This window comes from Phlebotomus argentipes, unplaced genomic scaffold (genome assembly GCF_947086385.1).
Source record: "Phlebotomus argentipes unplaced genomic scaffold, Phlebotomus argentipes genome assembly contig_15, whole genome shotgun sequence".
NCBI lineage: Eukaryota > Metazoa > Arthropoda > Insecta > Diptera > Psychodidae > Phlebotomus > Phlebotomus argentipes.
In genome coordinates this window covers 17,334,044-17,354,812 of record NW_026776181.1, presented here as the reverse complement: position 1 = coordinate 17,354,812, position 20,769 = coordinate 17,334,044, and the positions used below count along the sequence as shown (strand labels likewise).

General features: G+C 45.6%; 2 protein-coding genes across 4 annotated transcripts in view; one reads left to right on the top strand and one right to left on the bottom strand.

Annotated features, from left to right (window-relative positions):
- Window positions 1–16,945, bottom strand: part of LOC132262721 (lutropin-choriogonadotropic hormone receptor) — a 34,138-nt gene extending 17,193 nt beyond the window's left edge. For both annotated transcript variants that reach the window (XM_059762070.1, XM_059762071.1), the window contains exons 1-2: window positions 16,460–16,945; window positions 4,134–4,758 (exon numbers count right to left, since the gene is read on the bottom strand). In XM_059762070.1, coding sequence (XP_059618053.1) covers window positions 4,134–4,525 — 392 coding nt within the window. In that variant the 5' untranslated portion in view covers window positions 4,526–4,758; window positions 16,460–16,945. The remainder of the gene's footprint in view (window positions 1–4,133; window positions 4,759–16,459) is intronic.
- A 2,052-nt stretch (window positions 16,946–18,997) lies between these two features.
- LOC132263231 (methionine aminopeptidase 2) lies at window positions 18,998–20,769 on the top strand. Of its 2 annotated transcripts, none has more exons than XM_059762894.1 (2): window positions 18,998–19,211; window positions 19,435–20,769. In XM_059762894.1, the coding sequence occupies exons 1-2, from the start codon at window positions 19,058–19,060 to the stop codon at window positions 20,646–20,648; spliced, it is 1,368 nt and encodes a 455-aa protein (XP_059618877.1). In that variant the 5' UTR covers window positions 18,998–19,057; the 3' UTR covers window positions 20,649–20,769. The 2 variants fall into 2 exon arrangements, with proteins under 2 accessions (XP_059618877.1, XP_059618878.1); XM_059762895.1 differs by having other exon boundaries at window positions 19,199–19,309.

Here is a 20,769-nt window from a genome sequence, read left to right as displayed (position 1 = left end):
CGATCATAACCTAAAAATATCACTAAGAGATCTTCAAAAACTCATTTTGAAAGGTTTTCAGATCACAAAATCCTCTGTTATAATATGCCAATGAACTCAAAATTGCTAATTCAGAGTCAAAATCGTGCAGGAAGTTTTCTAAATAACCATTTTCCCAGTCCAAATGCCTGTTTTTGAGGTTATGTGCGATCTCAACATAATTTGCAGTGTTTCTTGGCATCAATGGTGCAGATTAGGAATGTTTATCGCATTCAAAAGGATTATTGTGATTATTTCTTCGCAAAAATCAAGGAAATTCAAAGAATCGGGAAAATTTAGCAGTGAAAGAAGCAAACAGGAAAGGAATGTTTTAGGATATATACCATTTCTGACTATATTATTTCCCCCATTGGAGAAAATTCTGATAAAATCTCCAGTATCAATGAAATTCAATGCATAAAGTCGATGAATGTAGGGAATAATATATCCTCCTTGTATTTCAGCACGCTGCTCTCCATGTTTTACAACCTCACCCGAGGCAGGAAATTCTCCGATACCAGAATGAGATATTTGAGTGAATGTTAGCAGGAAGAGAGGATTGGCAGCAATAAGGAAAAAATTGCACACAATATATTTGTGGCTTTAATGTGTGGCATTTTCACACATCTTCTCCCGAAGACACTCTCCAGCTCCGCTTCCCCAACCACAATTCACCCCCAACTCGTCAGACCCTAATGCTAAATGCCCGCTTGAATGAGTGTTCCGGGTAGCAGACAAGTTGCGCTATGTGGAGAAGTTTTTCCGCTGGAGGCGATAGATAACACATTTTTTCTCAAGTACCGCACGAAGGACTGTGTGAATACGTTCTTTTTCTGGCCGCCAAAGACGGCTCAGAGACTTCTTCGACACACACACCAAGTGTTTGCCCTCCACTTCCGCCCACTTCTTTTGCCCTGCCACAACACAAAATAATGTAATCTGCCGCCCTGACGTGTGACGTTCACAACAATTTTCTGTGACGAGGAACTTTCTTTGTTTGTCACGGTGCTTTTTGTCATGCCAATGCCACCATAAAGGAGTCTCTCCTCAGCACCGAATGGGGAAAAACCTCCTTGACACCATCGAAGAATTGAATTTTGCAAATTGATTAACGGACAGATTTTTTCGCCCCAGCGCCGGAAGAGTCGATCGACTTTCTATGAACTATTGACCTCGGCAAATTTTCCATACATCCTGAGTGTGAAAGAGAGAGAGAGAGAGAGAGGAAGCTTTTGAGAGCTTTTTCATGGGGGGTTTCAGCGGAATTCCTTGAGAGTGGAATAGAGAAGATGTTGCAATTTCCTTTTGTATACAAACTCGTGTTGTATGTATTTATAATCTGTGCCAACATGGAATGGCGTCTTGTGTAATTTTCACACCCAGATTGTATTTCCAGCCCCTTTCCGGTGGTAAAATTTTGCTGGCAACAGCATTTTCCACATTTACGATGTTGGTCGTAAATGAAAAATCAGCTTCTCCTCAGTCAAATGACAAAAGGATTTTATCTGCCATATGTGGTTGCCATCGAGTTTCCTCATTTTCTCAGCTCCACTCTGACACTGTTATTTCAATTTATATCCATTTTATAGATATTTATGGAAATAAACAAGATAAGGAATCATTCGATTGATTAATGTCGTAAAATTGTCCTGAGTGTGTGTGTTTGTGTGTCTAATTTTGCCCTGGAAAGCTTCTTGAGATTTGAGATGAATTACGAGATAGAATATAATTTCCTCCGCTCTCTATTCTCCCCCTCAACAACGCCAAATCCCTCGGATTACACTTGGTTCAGCGAGGAGTTTGTGATTAATATTCCCTGACTTTTTGCCTTAACACATGCAGAGCGCGGGGCGCGCGCGGAAATGGGTGTTGCGCGATGGTCAACAACTCCGCAGCGTCCTCGCAATTCACTTGATAAATTCTCACCCCGGAATAGTTTCTGCTGAGGAATCCCACCCCCGGCCTCGCAACTAATTAACTCCCAGCGACAGGGGAAGGAAGGAGCTGTGCAAAGCCACAAAACTTTATAGTTAGAACTTTTAGTCATAATAATTAACTTCTTATTCCTCCTCCGAATCCCTTCGCATACACAAACAATGTGTGTGTGTGTGTGGCAAAGTGAGGGTGTTTTTCGGTGAATAAAAATTAAATTCGGGTTAGAGAAAATAGAGTCATTTCGATGATGCTTTAAGTTTAAATCTACGGCAGCAACACACATTATATTGTGGGCAATGCAAGAAGTTTGCAAACCCTTCTCATCTCCGAGCGATGGTCTGGCTTTGGTTGGGGCGCAAAGGTAGGGGAGGATTGGGTAGTTTGATCACTTTCTGACAATGCTACGAGCCGGCGAGAATGAAGAGGGTTGAGCGTGTTCGTGTAGCATTTATAAGTGAATGAATTTCATATCTTGAAGGGATCTCGCCACTTTTGGTGAAACATATTTGACAATGTGCCATCCACTCTCAAATGCATGACACGTCGCCTATTGTTGTCTCTTTATTCATTCGACGGTGACTGACTTTTTGGGGGATAAATACTCGTGTCGCTGCCATTCGCCCGCGCGTCAACCGACAATGAGGTGTTTTCGCGTCGCGAGAGCGCGAGAGACAATTTGGACCCCATTCAATAATCGGGCGCGCACCTCCTGTAAATTACCCGAGCGCCAGCGTGAATATAAAATGACGTAATTAATTGTCATCCGGATGACTCTGCCGTGGCTGGCAATTCCACCACTCATATGGAGAGAGTGTCACCCGATAGTTAACCGTGGAAACAATTTAAATGAAAATCCATGAATCATTTAATTCTGGCTGAAGCGCCACTCGACACTCGAGTGACTCTCCGCCCGCATTAATTGAATTTGCTGTGGTGAACGCAGACCCCGCGAATGGTGCTCAATTCACGCCGCGCGAAGAAGCTCGCGCGATATGCAAATGCCAAGATGTTCTCCAAGCATTCTGCAGCGTGCAGAGCTTGAATGGCAGCCGAGGAGAGTGGATAAATTCCAGCAACTCCCGCGATACCGCCGATCCCAGCATTTCCACCAATATTGGGTGTTGCTGGGAAATGTGAACAATATTTAGTGGTAAATCCCCGACAACATCAGACACTCGCGCGCGGATTCGATGCTCGGCAGAGGGCAAAGTTGAAAATTTCATCAAAATTGCCAACTTTCCAAAAACAACGAGAGTATTTAGAGGAGCTTTAGGGCGAAAAGCTCCAATGTCAGGATTAATTTAGTCCGTTTGCGGCCCAGAAAACACCCGCAAAATGTTACATGAAACAGACCAAAAATATAGCGTAAATGCTTTGATAATCCACTTTCGCGCTATTAAAAGAATATTATTGGCAGTTTTCTTGACCTAATCCACATGTTTACATGCAACTGTACAGACATGAGTGATAATAAACAACTTAGAAAAGAGAAGCATTCTTGCGGTCTGACGAGTTTCTCAAGCAACCTTGAAATTTCCCCGAAAGATTCCGCCCAAGATCCCTGAAACTTTCATCCACTGCACTGATGATGGAGTCATTTGAGGGGGTTGAGAAGCTCCATGCCGTTTGAGATGTGAATATCGTGAGCATTAGCATAAAGTTTTATGATCATTGACGTCTTTTTTCCTCCATAGAGCCATTCTCTATCAAAGTGAAAGATGTGTCTATTGTGATGAAAATTGGTAACTCCCCTTCAACCTCTCCCGCTGCCATTCGGCATTCGGCACAAAAGCGCCCATTCAAGTGCAATTTGGCGGAGTGAGTCAACACATTCTAATTATGAGATGTGTGCGCGCGAGTGTGCGGTGAAAATCCGACAATTAGAGAGTACTCCAGATCGATTTAAGTGCTCGCATCTGACGGATGAAAGTCTGCGGCCCAGCGTGTGGCGCTTTTTGCCAGGTCTGCCGAAGAAAGCCGGGCGTGTGCTTTAAAATTTGGCACGCGGGACAAGTGAGCGGCGGAGCGATGCTTTTAACAAGAATCAACATTTCACGCTGAGCTGCTGCTCCATTTGGGAATTGCCAAAGGGGGAACGGGGAACGGGGAAATCGATACAAATGGTTGTGACGTCGGCAATGAGATTGGGAGCGGCGGCAGGGCAGCCGGGCAATACTCACAGTTTGATCAGTTCAATTGGCAAATCGACAGGCACTTCAACGAGCTCCAGACCCTTGCACACGAGCACCACCTCCTCGGCACTCCCCGAGCACTGGCAGCCTCTGGCCTCCCACGCGGCGCAGATGGCCCGCAGCGTCTTGCCCGTGGCCACCTCGAACTGCTGCAGCGCCTTGTCGTACAGCTCCTTGGCTTCGCGCTCGGGATCAGACGCGGGTATGACCACGGACTCCCGGATGCCGTGCTTGGTGGATGATGGAGTGGCCATGGTGGTGCTGGTGGCGGCAATTGGGACGCACAGGATGACACAGATAAGGAGAACAATCGGATGTCGTCCCACTGATGGACTGCCACTTATTTCGTTGTCAACAGTAATTCGTTGTTGCACAGCCATAACCGACAATTTAGTAATCGCCGCTCACACATTACTCTCAGCGCACTCCATCATGTGATCTATGGGCGATCCGACAAGAACAGCGACTGTCTCGAGCACCACTTAATCACATACTCTCCCTGGCAGATGCAACTTGTGCTACAATGTGCTAAATGGCGAGTCGTCACTCTGTCTCCTTGTGCTCGTCACCTCGCGTCAATTTCCCACGCGGGCTCGCCGCGCTGAAGATCTCTCTGCCAAAGAGATGAGAGAAAGAGATTAGTGGAGGGAAATTTCCAATACGCTCAGTGCTTCGCTGAGTGGCGGCGAAAGGGGCACAACGCCAAAATTCACGGGCAATGACGAGAGAGAAATGCAAATATTCGTGCTGTTCGTGTTCAAATACAGGAAATCAATTGCTTCTGTGTCTTCTTGGCACATTTGATGGCTCAAGATTAATTGTTTTAAGCTCCGCCCCCTCGAAAGCCCCGCCCACTTTAATAATCAACACAATGAGATCACTTTCCTTCCCTGATTGGAGACACAAAAAGCACAAATTTGTCTTAAACCGATAGACACGAGTTGAGTTGCGCAACATTCTTGTGAAAAATACTCTATTGCGCGTGCAGTTTGTGCCCGTTTCGCATGCCATGAGCGCCGCATTGACTCTTATGAATTTGAATATCGTACAAATAAGCAGAAAAAGGCATCTTGACGCTATAAACATTCATCAAATTGACTGTTTGACCCAATTCCGTGGCTTCTTAGCTCTTCCATCGCCACCAGTGGCACTAAATTGGCAAATTCGAGAGTGAAACACGTGTACGAGACAATTACTGCGTTTTGATCTCATTTATCTCTAAAATGTCTCGCGAGCGGTGGAAAATTTGCCAGCGGCTAATGTCTCATACATTTTCGCAGAGATAATTCTCTTTGTGCCGTTGAATTCTGCGGGAATCCTCAACGGAAACATGTGTGCGCGCGCGAGTGGTGAAAAAGTGGGAGGGCAAAATAGACTTTGATTTACATTTCTTTGCCATTCCAATAGAGTCAAATGGGATTTTACAAGAATCATAAATTTACGTGACGATAAGTCTCGGCGCAGCGGCAATGTTGCATGATGTGAGCGGGATAATGAGAGCAAATGAGAGTGAAATTGAGGCCGTGGGAACGCGAAATTGATCACTAATGACAACAATTCATTCGCATCATCCACAAATATTTCGTTCACTCTTTAATTTGGCGGACCCTTTTTTGCATATTATGCACCACACAGTGTCGCATTTCCTCGGCAACATTTTCCAACACTCACAGCAACAACATTATGCTCGTGGAATTTATTTATTCTGGCCCGCTGTGCACAATTTACTCTCTCTGGTGCACCGAATGCGATTTTAATTAACATTCTCAATTTATTCAATACATGAAAATACTCCGGTGCACCGAAGGAGTGTAAATCATTTCTCAACAGCTCCCAGAGAGTGCCTCTTGGCTTTGGAAAATTGATTTACTTTTTCTTGCCCGCGTGCAGAATTTTTCCCTCAACTCCGGCACGACTTTGGCAAATACACTTTGGCAACTTGATGCACAACACAAGCACACGATGTGATGCAACTCTGCGCGCCAGTCAATATCGGTGTTAAAATATTTATTGCAGGAACAAGTTGATAAACACGTTTTCAATATTCAATAGGTGTGCTTTGCCGAGAGAGTGACTCCATTTCGTCAAGAAGTTCATCGCGCGCGCGGTGAAAGTACAAGAATAATGTGTGCGCTCTGTTTGTGACTGATACTCTCAGCCGAATGCCCCTTGCGGGGGAGATTAATGGAATGCTTCCCGCACAGATAGTCAATGCCATCACTCGCAGTCCGGTGACTGGGCGACGGGGTCGTGATTACTCGTGGAAAAGGAGTTCGAGGGATGCTTCTGACGGCCAATTTGGCGAATTGAAAGAATACAAATGCATCTCTTTGACTCTCACTTCCACAGTTTTAATTTGTGCACCAATTCGATACCCTTCATCGCCCTCGAAGACTCCAGAACACCCCTCAATAGCTACCCCAATAATCTCAGCATAAGTTTTCCCCACTCAAATCGACTTTTGATGGTCTCTTCCGGTTGTAAACTTCTTGAATTAACTCATCAATGAGTGCAAAACTTTGCTGCACTTGTGATTCATTGGCGCGCACCGTGGCGGTAATTCAATTTGAAAACTCCTGCTGAAATCAATTTCCCGCAATGGGAAAATGCCCTAAATTACCGTGAAATGCTGGCACAACAGCGCTTTGCAGGATAAATGTGTCTAATCCGTGAGGCACAATTGGGCATTACCTCGATACTTTATGCCTTTATCGACTGCCACGTTGCATAATTCCGCAGATTTTGTATTTTTAGCCAAATAATTGGGACACAGCTATGTTCTGCCTCGATGGCAGATTAAAGGATGCACGCGAAGCGGGGAAAATACTCGTGATATTTCACGGTCATTGGTTTTGGATGATCTCGTGGGATTTATTCGCGAATATGTCGTCGCAGTTCATAATTATACGACTCAGTTTAATTGGAGAGGATCTGTCTTTGATTAGTGCGCTGTAAAACAGAATCACGCCAGGAGATTGACTTTAATTAGAAACTTTATGGCTTTTCGTCTCGGATGGAAATAAAAAGACATTTTGGCGGGCTGAAGCGCTGCCAAAACTCAGAGAGAGTGAGAGCGAGAGAGAGCTTTCGAGATTCATTCATATGCTATTCGAGTGTCCGAAAAAAAATGCGCACTTTTTATTCCATCTCGCGCGTCGTGAAATATTCCTCACAACTCTCCAACTGAGTGTCACATTTTGCTAAATGGCCGAGTGCAGAAAAAACACGTTAAAATTAATTTGCCACAGACAAAATACAGTCAATGCGTGGGCGACGAATTCCTTTCATTGCAGCAGCGAAAAATCTAATACGGTCCGAAAATGTGGCGAAAGAGGAATTCCTCGGCGCGAAAATAGTGTAATTAATTGAAATAGTGTCAGAGTGGCAAATTCGCAATTTATTTTCTTTTCTCAAAATCAGCCTCTCTTTCTATCTATTGTGTCTGTCCGGCTGTTTTTGGCGCGGATGGCCTGCGGCCAGAGCAATTACTTTGCGCCCAACAAAGAAATTTACACTATGCAGTGCTTTATGGTGGCCTCATTGAGACGTGTCAAGTGGCTCTATTGGCTTAAAAGAAATTCAACCACAATTATAGTGCCGACAGCCAGCAATTTTTCCACTTTATGACGTGCGCCAGGCGATAAATGAATTAATGGGGGCTGGAAATTGGGTGCAATTTCACTCATTTTCATCCACTGAACTTTTCCATCGCCACTCCAGCCCTCCCCCCCCGCCTCTCAACACGCGACTTGAATATTGTTTCTATATTGTGATAAATGGGGCATGTGGGAGCCGCTGCTGGGGCGCCTCGTGGTTAAAATTGTTAAAATTCACAAGAGATCATTTTTAACGTGCACACAAGCACCCTCAGAAGCCGCTCTCTTTCCCACCACCCACAAAACGCCCCGCGCCCCAAACCCCGCGCACGATTTTCTCACTCTCCACACACTTTTTTTTGCCTCTTTGGAGCCTTTCCCGCCTGCACGCTTTTAGTATGTTGGCCGATGGACATGAGAAAACATAAATATCATACGGTTGATTGACTGATTTATTATTATTCGCAACATTCAAATAACTCGGATATGTCGGCAGTTTGTGAGGAAGCTCGTTAACCCATTAGGAGCGCGCCTGTGATGGAAACCGCACAGAAATATAGCATTTAAATTGGCTTGGAGAGTGATTTGCTTAGGCTATTAAACTTTTTATTTCAGTGCAATGGCAAAAGTTGAACTAGAAAAAGAGGTTTATAGAGCACTTGCTTCGCAATAGCGTGAATTAGAGGAAAACTGAGCAACTGCGAACAGTTTTCCCAGTGAAAATTGACAGAATTTCGAGATGTGAAACCCCCCCAAAATTGTGTCTCCACACTTTCCTCAGCATTCTGAATATTTAATGTCTTAATGTTTCTACGCTATTAAATTATTGGTTGTAGATTATTCAGTGAATATCGCAGTCGTTTGGGTTTAATTAATTAAATCTTAATGGCCACTTCAGAAGATTATCTCATATGGATTTGGTAATAAAACTAAGCTTGATTAATTTTTCAGTAGAATGGCAATCCATTAGCGTGTTTTCCTGCGCGACAGGTGTTAAAATTAGGTTGTTTAGTCTTTCTTCGATGAACAACTGCCATTGTAGGCACTGAAGTTCCACGCTGGGCTTAATCAAGTCATGAAATTAGTTTCTCACAGTTTTATTAGAGACTGGAGAGAACTTAGAGAACAATTCTTAATGGATCTGAACAGCAGAAATGACAGAATTTGCCTTAAACATCTGAAAGAGTTTTTCGCAACACTTTTTCCGCGAAATCGACCTTTTTACACGGTCAATTGCACTCCAAACTAAATTTCTGGAATAAGAGATCCTTCTAAATTAAATATCCTTTCTTGTGCAGCCGAAAAATCTGCGTACGATCCTCTGGAGTTGCGTATTGTATTCACTTACGCAAATTTTAATATCCAACACGTTTTAATATCTTCAAACTTGACAAGGTTTTACTTATTATTGAGCGAAAATTGGTGGAAATTGTCAGACGCAATGGGTTAACGGGGTGAGCGGACGCTGGGCGAAAGGGTCAAATTATGGGTGAACTAGAAAATCGAATGATTAATTTTGATGACCCTCATAAAGACGATATCTGCCAGACTTCATCAGTCCCTCTCGTTTTTGTTTATATCTCCCGGTGTATCGTAAAAAAATGGTTAATTATATAATAAAATGTGTTAAATGCCCCGCTCTCGGATTAAATTTCACGTGCCATTAGAGTGCGAATGGAGCGACTGGAAGGTGTGGGCAGGGCGGCTAATGAGCCGTAGATGATCATTAAAAGTATTTTAATATTTCTTCATTGGCGCTCACTCGCCCAGTGGTGTAAATTCCTCCCAACGTCAAAGGAGCAATAAATTTGTAAGTTGCCAGACGTGTGGCGCAGGAAGGAAGAAGTATCAACAAATTAATTTATGGGCTTTTCATGTGGTACCCGCAATTTCGCAGAGGTGTGAGAATTCCATTACAATTCGAGGCAGGAGAGCCAAGAGAGAGAGAGCCTCGGGTGAGTTATTGGTTCTGCAGCAACTGCGAAAATGGAAACTATTCCAAGGTACATCGGAGATGGGAGCGCATTAAGATGGTGCCAATCATCCCACACGAGAGAATCAATACGCCATTAATTGTGTGTTTGTGTGTGTGCGATACATTTGGGAGTCAAAGTGCGCGCCTCCCCGAAGTGACATTGGGAGAGATTTTCCAGATTTGTCCGCTATTAATTGCGAGAGGAAATTTTACAAATAATAAAATATCCGTGAGTCGACAGTGTGTCCCACTTGTAAGGTCTAATTTTAGCCACATACGATGAATTTAATATATGAAATTCTACGTGCTTTATAATCTCTCCACACTTCCAATACACACTGGCTGCTCGCGCCGCGGCCGCGCAGAGCTCGGCGGCGTGAAATATTACAAGTGTTGATTTATCGCAACATATAATCATACAAATATACATTGTAATAGATGTTATTAATTTCATCGTAATACTTAGGCATGTCCCTCTGCTGTATGATTAACATTTTCGATTGTAATATCATAATTCACAGTGCGGCAGTGCAGAAGCCAATTTAATGCGCGAGATATTCTCACCCAATATCTAATTATTTGTTATTTTTATCTCACTCGCTCTCTCGCCACGCCATTTAATTAAGTCGTGACCAGGGAAGAGTGTATTTACTCTTAATGAGATTCCCTTTCTCGCCACCTTCAAAGTGAATTTTTCGCGCGCGCACTGGAGGAAAAAGCGATAACACACAATATCTTCAACACCCTTCGGGGTGAAATTCACTCTCAAGATGACGCAGGAGAAAAATTATGAAGAGAAAGAAAACAGGTAGAAACTCATCGACTTTGTTATTAATTTGTTGGGGGGAAATTTTTCAGCGTCCAAATTAAATGAAAATTTCGGACAACACTCATAATTTCAACCATAATAATGTTATTCCCAATGCGCTTTTGATGCTTCTTGTGGTGTGGGATTAATTAACTGAGTTTTGGGATCAACACCCAGATTTAATATCACACAAGCCGGTGGGCAAACATTCCCACCGGATATGCAAATTGAAAGCACAAATTACGACTGCTTTTAGTGGCCTTTAATCTTCTGCACATTTCAGATCGCTCTCGCCATCAGTGCGCTTACAGACGTTTTTATGATTTAAAAGCTCCTCATGTGCGGGATTTTGGCGCCATTTCTTACAACTCATTAATGCACGTCTCTGGATATATGCGAGAGCTTTGCCGCATTTGCATCAGTTTCCCATAAATTAGCCGTGGGGTTGAGGTCAATAATTCGCCTGAGATGCCACATGTTTGACATATCGGACCGACCAAATGCAAATCTATGGCATACTTATTACTTAATCTCCCGCCAGACGCATCTGCAGCCGCCGGTCATTAGTGGCACTCAAGTATAATTGCGACTCCTTTTCAGCGAATCTGTTCGCGGTGCTGCAAAGATTTCAGCACCGCGTGCAACTGGGATGACGAGGTGTCTTCATCAATTGACTGGCGACTCTCACGTGGAATAAATGCGCCTGACTCAGCGTGTGTGCGAGCATTAACTCGATTGAGTGTTTAATTAACAGTGGCGAAGTGACCCACCTAATTTATATCTTATGAGTTGACATAAAATTGTCTGTTGGGGCGGCGAGAGAGAGAGAAAAAAACGTGCGCCAAAGAAAAACGGCCATCTCGAGCCACATTCCATGAATGCTATCCAATGCTAAAAATAGTTTTTCACTTATCGTCTCGACTGTGGTGGGAAAATTGTGGCAATTTTTCATTTTGCAACTTCTTCTCGTCTGCAGGGCCGCGCGCATAAGTAAATTCTCCTTCTCTACCCGAAAACCACATCATTGTGTGTGTGTGAGAGAGAGAGAGATTTTATCCACACAAAATGATTTATGGGATGGAATAAATTTTATCCCTCTTCACCCCAAAATGTACAAATGTAATCCTGTGTGCCATTGTTTCCACCACACCAAATCACTCTCGAGCTACAAGTTTGCGTCTCCAAAGTCAAATCTTTTAATCATTCTCGTGCTCTGCTGCTCTGGCCAATTTTTCCACCCCCCGTATAAGTGCCCCCTCGAGAGCCTCACGCCCCGAGATAATGCAGCGTGTGTGTGTGTGCGTGTGCGGAGCAGGAGAGCACCTGATAAGGCTAAAACCTTGCCCAATCGCCAGGCCATTGTCGTGTGCGCCACGAGATTCGGCATTAAGTCATGTGCCCGAGATCCCTAAGACTCCTTTTTATTGCAAATGGCCCGGCGGACGGGACGGAATGGTTCAATTCCCCCACAATTTATGGGGATGAATTTTTAGAGCGAGAAAGAGAGACATTTTTTCGTATATTGAAAATAAATGACATACACTCAACGCATTGTGGGCAATTTATGCGAAAGAGCTCTCACATGTGCGCACAGTGGAAAAAGAAACTCCTTCGGAAAATAGCCTTTGGATCTATTTGCCCAGGAATCAATATACTGACTTCTCTCACTGGATATTGAGCCCCGACGTGTCGCAACATCCTGAGGCGAAGCACGAAAATTAACTGCACAACTTGAACTTTCCTGACTTCATTGGCCTCTTAAGCCTTCCGAAATTTACACAAGAGCTTAACAGTTGTTCAAAGTTGTCGCGTTAATACAATTCAGTGAAACAAGACTGGTCAAGCGATAGCAAAATATTCATCCATAAACTAATTTTGTCCTTTCTAATCTTGTGTGTTGTTTGAAAGTCTTTCTAGAGTTAAAAATGCTTAAGTTTAAGCTGAGAAGAAAACTCAATTTGATAAGAAAATCAAATTCAGACCGAATTAAAGTGTGTTTTACCAAAAGATTCTTACTTATTCGGAGTAGAAAAATGCTTGTTTGTCTAATCTGTTTTGTTTTGCATCTAAGAAGTGTGCAATTTTACTTTACTTTGAAGAGTTTACTTGAGAAGAACTTCTCTTCAACAAAGTGCTATTATTATGATTTTAAAAAGGATTCTTTTCTGCTTATTTTCCCACATTCATTCCTGAGTTTAAAGCTTAGAGAGAGTCTGAATAGAGAGACGCTTTTGGCATGAAAGCATGTGAGAAAACAGTGAAATATTCCATGTTTCACTTCAATTTGCGTCACTTCCCATTTAGCAAGTCCAACTTTGGATTCAGCAAACACTCGTGAGATGCTTCCTGGCGTACACCGCAGCCACAGAGAGCGGCAGCCGCCTTGCGTGGGTGGGCATCAACCCCATCGAAAATGATATAAGCTGTTGCCGCGACGGAGGGTGTGAAGGTGGCTCAAGTGTTTTTCTCCAAATGGCAATCGCCACTCTCTGGGCAAAACTATTTTCTCCCCGCCCGTTGCAATAACAGCCAAAATTGCCCCCCAGAGTGTGAGTGTTTTTAGGGGGCAAAATGAGGTGGAAAGACAGTCAGAGAAAGTGAGAGAGAAAATTTCATTTAAATGTTTTCACCACATTTCCAAGGGGACTAAATTGAAGAAAGAGACACAATGGACGAAGATGGGGTGGAAATATTCTGCAATCTTATCTCGCAATGGCAACAATTTAAATCCCCAAATTCGCTTCTGTTGGATTTTCATGTGCGCGCCACCATCAATTTATTGTCATAATTGGTGGAAAAATTTCTTGGCACATAAACCACCACAGAGAGAAAGGGAGAAAGAGAGAGTTGTCTTGGCGAAGGGCAAACGGATGGGAGTCGCACTTCGGACTTTTAATTAATAATTGCATTTGAAATGCTCGTGGTTTGGGGTGTAGTTTATTGTGGGGAAAATCATTGCTCCCACCGCAAACTCCACATTCTCAAACCCATTATCTGTGCGCTCACCATTAATGATACTTCCCATTTGAGAGCGCACTTGCATAGCTAATCTTCCACTGGGATTCACTGCAAAAGCTCTCGAAGCTCCCTCAAACGATCACTCTGTAGTATTTCCCTTGAAACTTTCCCTCGCTCGCAATCTGTCCTCTTTGTCCGCAAGATTTTCTGGATTGACAGTGGAAAATTGCCCTAATCAGCGTTTTTGGCTAAATTTCGGAGCTGAATTCACAGAGACACAGCGCTGAGTAATTATGCAATTATTGGTGAGCTGAAATATTGTAGGGAAGACTTAAAGACTTTCCCAATAGAGAGAGAGAGAGAGAGTGGGAGAAAGGGAGGAAAGTGAGTGCAGAAGCGAGTATTGTTTTACATGGAAAGTTCATGATGAGATTTTCCAATAACATATTTTCGCAACTTCCTCAGGCAATATCTTTCAATTACGGACGGGAAAATGGGGGCAGATATTCTCCAGTGGCCGCGCTGTTGGAAAATGGTCAAATCATCGTGATTGTTCCCATTTTCCTTCACTCTTAATTTATGTGAATGCAAAATTGCCACAAATTCTCTCCTCTCGCTCCACTTCGATTTGGGTCTCTCGCTCTGCCTTTGCCAACCACTTATCATTCACATAGAAGTAACATGATTCACATCGTGATGTGGATGTGTTAAAAATAATGTGCAAGAACTCGAGGCGAAGTTATGTGTACAAGAAGTATGAGTGCGCGCGAGAAGAAAAATGAGCTACAAGTTTGACAATGAAGGTTAACGACATTGCCTATAAATTTCAGTTTTTTAAAACGCACAGAATGGAAATAGCGCCAATCTATGTTGCGGGAGAGAGATTCTCAATGTGTGTGGAGTGGAGCTTTTAAATGAAAATGAAAATTCCCCGGAATATCCCAGAGATTTTCCCCAGCGCGCCAGAGAATCCGTTGAGTCATGCAATGAGAATTCATGGGTGAAGAGGGACTCGTACGTTAAATTATTCTTTTCACCTCCTTAGTCCCTCTGACCCATGGCTTCATTTTCCTCCCTCCCTCGCGCGCTCCGCCTGGGCGTTAAATATTAAGCGAGAGACCTTCTTCGCTGGCTGCAAGACTTAGCTAAGCCATTCGTCTTGCGGCCGAAGGCGAAGGGATTGCGGAGAACATGAGAATCTGCAGTTGCAAGACAGCACCAAGAGTGGTTTGTAGCATTTCCCCGGCGCTAAGGGGGAGATATTGTGGTCGGAAGTGGTGTACAATTCGCCAGAAGTCTTAGAAAGTGATCAAATATTCCTTTCTTGAGTAATTCTTCTCTGACAATTTAAGTTATGTGATAAATTTGAGACAGTTTTAGTGAAATTGTTGCAATTTTGGATCTCTACCGTTGAGAAATGCACTGAAAATTGTGCTAAAGTGAATCATAACCTCAAAAACCATAGTTTGGACTTGTAAAATGTAATTTTTAAAAACTTTTTGACCAATTTTAAATTCTATTTAGCTTGATTATGTCTTATAAATCACTTTTTTGAAGGTTCTTAGATGAGCAACATAGAATGGAAGGCTTGACGAAGGCTCAAATGGTGTACAGGAAGTGGTGTACAGCTTCCAGCCACACTATCTCCCCCTTGCGTCGCACACACATGAACAATTTCATAATTTACTGCAGATACAATTTTCTTATTGTTTCGCCACTTGCATGTGACATAGAATTTATGCACGCGCCTTCGCCCGGACCTGCAGTGTTTGCATTTGAGAGCTTTTAATCTTGGGCAAGAGAGAAAAGCTCGTTCGAGCATGAGTCAATAAAATGTCCATTTATTGTGTGACTGTGTGTGCCATTCTGTAAAATGTTTCATGGCAATAATTCAACTTTAATTGCACTTTTTGCACTTTAATAAGTCCACTAACTAATAAAAATGATGCAGTGGACGTGGAAATTGGTGTTTTGTCTCCCCACCATCGGCGTCTCAAGATCATGCCACTGGAATATCTCTTATATCAGCCTCTTACGTGGCCTCACGTTGGATTTTGCGGGAGGAAATCGCTGAGCATCCCTAAAGTTTCTCCACATTTCCACTCTCAAAATTGTAGAGGCAAAAATTACAGATGTTTTCGAGGAATCTAAAGTTGAAGTGACTGTGGAGAATGCTCAACTATTCTGTGAAGAGATGGGAATTATCTCCCGGAGCGACCATAAATATTGCATGAGGCAGCATTACAATCACCCTTTTTGAAGGGTTTACATTTCAAGTTGCGTAACAAAAGCTCCCTTTTTGCCATTAATTGGAAAACAGCGATATAATGTTGTTACAAAATAATTAGAACTGCGAATTATGCGATGAAAAGTGCCGAGAGGCATTGTGAAATTGAGTGAACTTTTTACTTTATTTGGCAGATTTTTTCCTTCGCGCTCGCCAAGGTATGGGCAAATTGGCGGTTTCTCTCGCTGTGTCTGCAGAGAAGCTCCCAAAAATCAGTTGGCAATTTGCTGCAAGTACACTTTTTCCCCCTCGCCTCTTGCAAATCCGTAATGACTGTAATTCTTGGCTATAATTACAAATCGTGATCATACGTTTCCTCACTTATTTGCATGATTGATGATGGCTACACGCAATATTTAATGCCAATTAGTGCGGACTCCCCGCGGTCGGTCGCACGACGGTCATATGACGGGGCGCGCGGAGTTGCACAAGAGCGGAGAGGAGGATTAGGGCCAGCTGTGCCCATCGGGCGCCTCTGGGGCGGCGCGGAGGGCCGCAGCCGCGCCAGATTCGGCCCGAAAAGGTCACCGCGTGTCAAAGTGAGGCGAGAGAGTGGAAGAAGGACCCCGAAAGCGACTGCGGGAATATTTTCACGTAACATCGAGACACAATAGCAATGAGGCGAGAAAGTAGTGCTCAAAGTGAATTCATTAATGAGCCAGCGCAACGTCACGGATCGCGATCACTCACATCAGCTGAAGCAAACTGGTCGACCCAGAGGCGCTGCAGTGAATGCAACACACAGTTTTCAGTCTACTCCGACTCTCGGGAGTGCTGCAGGTGATCACTTGGGCAGCGCTTTGTCACCACACATTCACCGGAGCGACACCTCCTCCTCTGCCAAATCACATCTCTCTGCACTCCACTCGCGGCGATTCAAATGACCGCGCCACAGATGGTCAGAGGCGCTCTCGAGAGCGCGCACTTCTTCACCCAGCACCGTCGTGTCCACCTGGCCACTCTTGGCCAGCTCCTGCACACGCCGGAGGACGCGAGCGGTATTTTTCTTCTTCACATGAACAATTTCGCAATCAATAGCCGCGCCGATGTCGGCTGTTTGGCTCGCCCGCGACTTCTCTACGAAAATCGATGCCCACACTTTTCAACGGTTGACTGCAGATTTACGATCTCGAGAGTCGCATATTGACGCCACCGCACACACACACACCGGCGGCATGGAGCCAATTGCGCGAAAATGCGATGAGAAGTGCTGAGGTGCCGAAGACGGAGAGTGAAAAAGAGTGGCGTGAGAAAAAACCGCGCCAAAGACTCACTCGAGAGCAGCGTGACCGCCTCGCTCGACGTCGCGAAAGAGACTGGCTGCTACTTTGTGTGCGACACGCCGTCGACGGGTGGGGGTGGCTGGGTGGCCGAGCTTCTGCGGTGCACGCATCAACACGCTCCTCCACTTCTCCTGCGGCCACTCGGCGACACGCCGGCTCGTCGGTCACGCTGCCGGACGCTCGTCACGGTCGGCGCGACCAAGCCGCGACCAAGCGCCTGAGAAATCGCGAAGAGCGGAAAGCTCTTGAGCAAACGTGATTGAAATTCATGTGCTTTATTGAGTGAAATACGCAAATTAACCGAAAATATTGGTGGAATTTCACCAAAGCTTCACTTAACAGTTCTGAAGTGATTAAACATCGTTCAGTTAACTTCTTGCGGTCCTTAATCTGCTATTGAGCAACGAAATCCCTTAATTGTCCTAAGTAAACACGCTTATTCTCACCCTGTTGTGCTGAATATGCATTATTCATGCTGAAAGACCAACAATTTGAAGCGAAAATAATTGTTCTTTAAGACAAGCATTAAACGGAAATAAATGCAACAGTTTCAGACAAATCAACAGCAGACAAGAAACAGCATTGAAATATTAAATTTTATCAATTGTAATCAAAATAACAATTATTTATCCTCTGGCTGAAATCGAAAGTGGGCGAGAAAAGAGCGAGAAAAATGGAGAGTTTTCGTCATATTCAAAAGCTTGACGCTTTTTTCTATGTAGTGTCATCATTATACGCCCATCATAAACACTCCATGAAGAAATATATGAACTTCTTAAGCAGAAGGACATGAAGAGAGGAGATAAAATAACAAATTCAGCGAATAAATTTCCATGCATTCAGTGAGTGTTTCGCGCGCCCACGACCAGGCAATTGCCGAGGAAATGTGCATATAAACGGAGAGTGAGTGAAATTGCCCGTTTAATGACACAAAGCGAGAGGAAATTGCGTGGGGAAAAGCGTGCCATTTTTCTGCGTGAGGATCCGTGTGGCAAAAGCTGATTATATCGCGCTCCTTTCTCTCTCTGTGTGTGCCATTGTTTGTCTGCTGGGCGCACAAAAAGGCTCAGCGGCCACCCACACTGTCTCCCAGTCGATTTTTGCCCACAAAAAGGAGGAGGTCCTTCAACCTTTGCGCGCCGGAGGAAAGCGCATTTGGCAAATTACACACACTCACCCCCGCGCGCGTCCGCCCCGTGGCCAGAAGAAGTGCAGTGCAAGAGTGCTGTGGCGGCGTCTGAGGGGGCGTGCGAGGAGGGACGTGAATTCGGAGCGGATCTCACAAATTCTTCGTGGCACACACAACAAAATCCCGCCACTCGTTCAGACTTTCAATGCACTTTGGCGCGCGGAAAAGCATGTGTGCGCTGTGGGGAAAGCCACGGAGTTTCCCTCGTGCTTGCAAATGCTCAGCTTTCATATTTATTTCAACTATCTTTCCGCTTATTCTCTCTCTCCCTCTCGCTCTCTGTGTATTAAATAAAGAGGATTTTTCTTTGTTTTCCTCCGGAGCATTGTTCTGGGGACAAATTTATGCCACATCTCCGGATGGTGCGCTGGAAAATATGTACATAAAGCCAATCTTCGAGGCTTTGTGCATTCAATATGAGTATATTTTTGGTGGAAAATAGCTTCTTTTGATCTCTAAGCAAGACGAAAGCTTCCCAAGTGGAGACGCCTGGTGCCTGGCTGCGAATTAGGCAAATTGCGAATTTGCTCTTCTCCCAGATGAATTTCTCCTTCACACAAAATCATCGCAATTACGTACAGGCGACCTTTGTCTCCCAAAATCTCTATTTCCTCAAACTATGTGCAAGAAAGCTGGAATTTTCCACTTTTTTTTCGCCTCCCGCAGAAGCACTCGATGGAGGCGCCTGGTGTGGTGAGAAAGACGCTCTGGTGGAGGGGAAATGTCCCGAGGTGGGGAATTCGCGCAGAAATATCCCTCAGTTGGGCCGCCGATAATTTCCCGTGTGGCTGTCAGGTGTTGTCTCGCGGTGGAAAAATGGAAGAGAGTGTGGAAAAGATGCAGATCAGCGCCGAGGCGACGAACGCCGAGGAGGAGGGTGTGAAAGTGGAGGCTGAGGACGCGGACGGCGCCAAGGAGGAGAGCAAAAACAAGCGGAAGAAGAAGAAAAGGGCCAACAAGAAGGCCGCAGGTTAGACACATGCACGCTCTTTTTCGCCCATATGGCGGCCTTGAAAGTCTTTTCTCGCGTTGGACCACCTTGGGCAGCATCTGGCGGCGCCGGAGAAGGTATTGGGGCGGTCAGGAGGTCACTCGTGTTGTCAGTTCTTGGGGGATTTTCCATAGCTTATCACGCCAGTGTGCGGAAGTGAGGTTATGCTGACTCCGGCAATTGTGCTTTCTCATTGTTGCAGATGAAGCCGAAGCCCTGGCGGCCGGCGAGAAGGAGAACGGACCCGCCGACGCCCCCGCGGCCGAGGGGGACAAGACGAAGAAGAAGAAGAACAAGAAGGGCGGCAATGCACAGACAGATCCGCCCAGCATCCCAATTGCCAAGCTCTTCCCGGACGGAAACTTCCCCGAGGGCGAGATCGCGCACCACCCAGCGCCGGCGGACGACCGCACGGCCAAGGACAGATTCACGAGCGAGGAGAAGCGCGCCCTGGACCGCCTGCACCTGGACATCTACAATGACCTGCGGCAGGCCGCCGAGGCGCACCGGCAGACGCGGCAGCACATCCAGCGCTGGATCAAGCCGGGCATGACGATGATCGAGATCTGCGAGGAGCTGGAGAGCACGGCGCGCCGCCTGATCGGCGAGAACGGCCTCGAGGCGGGCCTGGCCTTCCCCACGGGCTGCTCGCTCAACCACTGCGCCGCGCACTACACGCCCAACGCCGGCGACCCCACGGTGCTGCAGTACGACGATGTGTGCAAGATCGACTTCGGCACGCACATACGCGGCAGGATCATCGACTGCGCCTTCACGCTCACGTTCAACGACAAGTACGACAAGCTGAAGGAGGCCGTCCGGGAGGCCACCAACACGGGCATCCGCGAGGCCGGCATCGACGTGAGGCTGTGCGACATCGGCGCCGCCATCCAGGAGGTGATGGAGTCGTACGAGGTGGAGCTGGACGGCAAGACGTACCAGGTGAAGAGCATCCGCAACCTCAACGGCCACTCCATCGGCCCGTATCGCATCCACTCCGGCAAGACGGTGCCGATCGTGAAGGGCGGCGAGACGACGCGCATGGAGGAGAACGAGTTCTATGCCATCGAGACGTTCGGCTCCACGGGCCGCGGCCAGGTGCACGACGACATGGACTGCAGCCACTACATGAAGAACTTCGACGCGCAGTACGTGCCGCTGCGCCTGCAGTCGTCCAAGGTGCTGCTGAACATCATCAACAAGAACTTCAGCACGCTGGCGTTCTGCAAGCGCTGGCTGGACCGCGCCGGCGCCACCAAGTACCAGATGGCCCTCAAGGATCTGTGCGACAAGAACGTGGTGGAGCCTTATCCGCCGCTGTGCGACGTCAAGGGCTGCTACACGGCGCAGTACGAGCACACCATCATGCTGCGTCCGTCCTGCAAGGAGATCGTCTCACGTGGCGACGACTACTGATGCCCAGGCGTCCGCTGGCGCCACCTTTTCTACCCTCAATCGCGTGGACGTGTAAAGATTTATTCCACACAACACACAACACAAGAGAGAATAAAGTTTAACCTTCTTTGATTCAACTACA

Excerpts from the sequence above, each read along its gene's own strand:
- LOC132263231 (XM_059762894.1), top strand. The coding sequence starts at position 19,058 with ATGGAAGAGAGTGTGGAAAAGATGCAGATCAGCGCCGAGGCGACGAAC. Across the intron at positions 19,212-19,434 it reads GGCCAACAAGAAGGCCGCAG|ATGAAGCCGAAGCCCTGGCG; the intron begins GTTAGACACATG and ends TCATTGTTGCAG.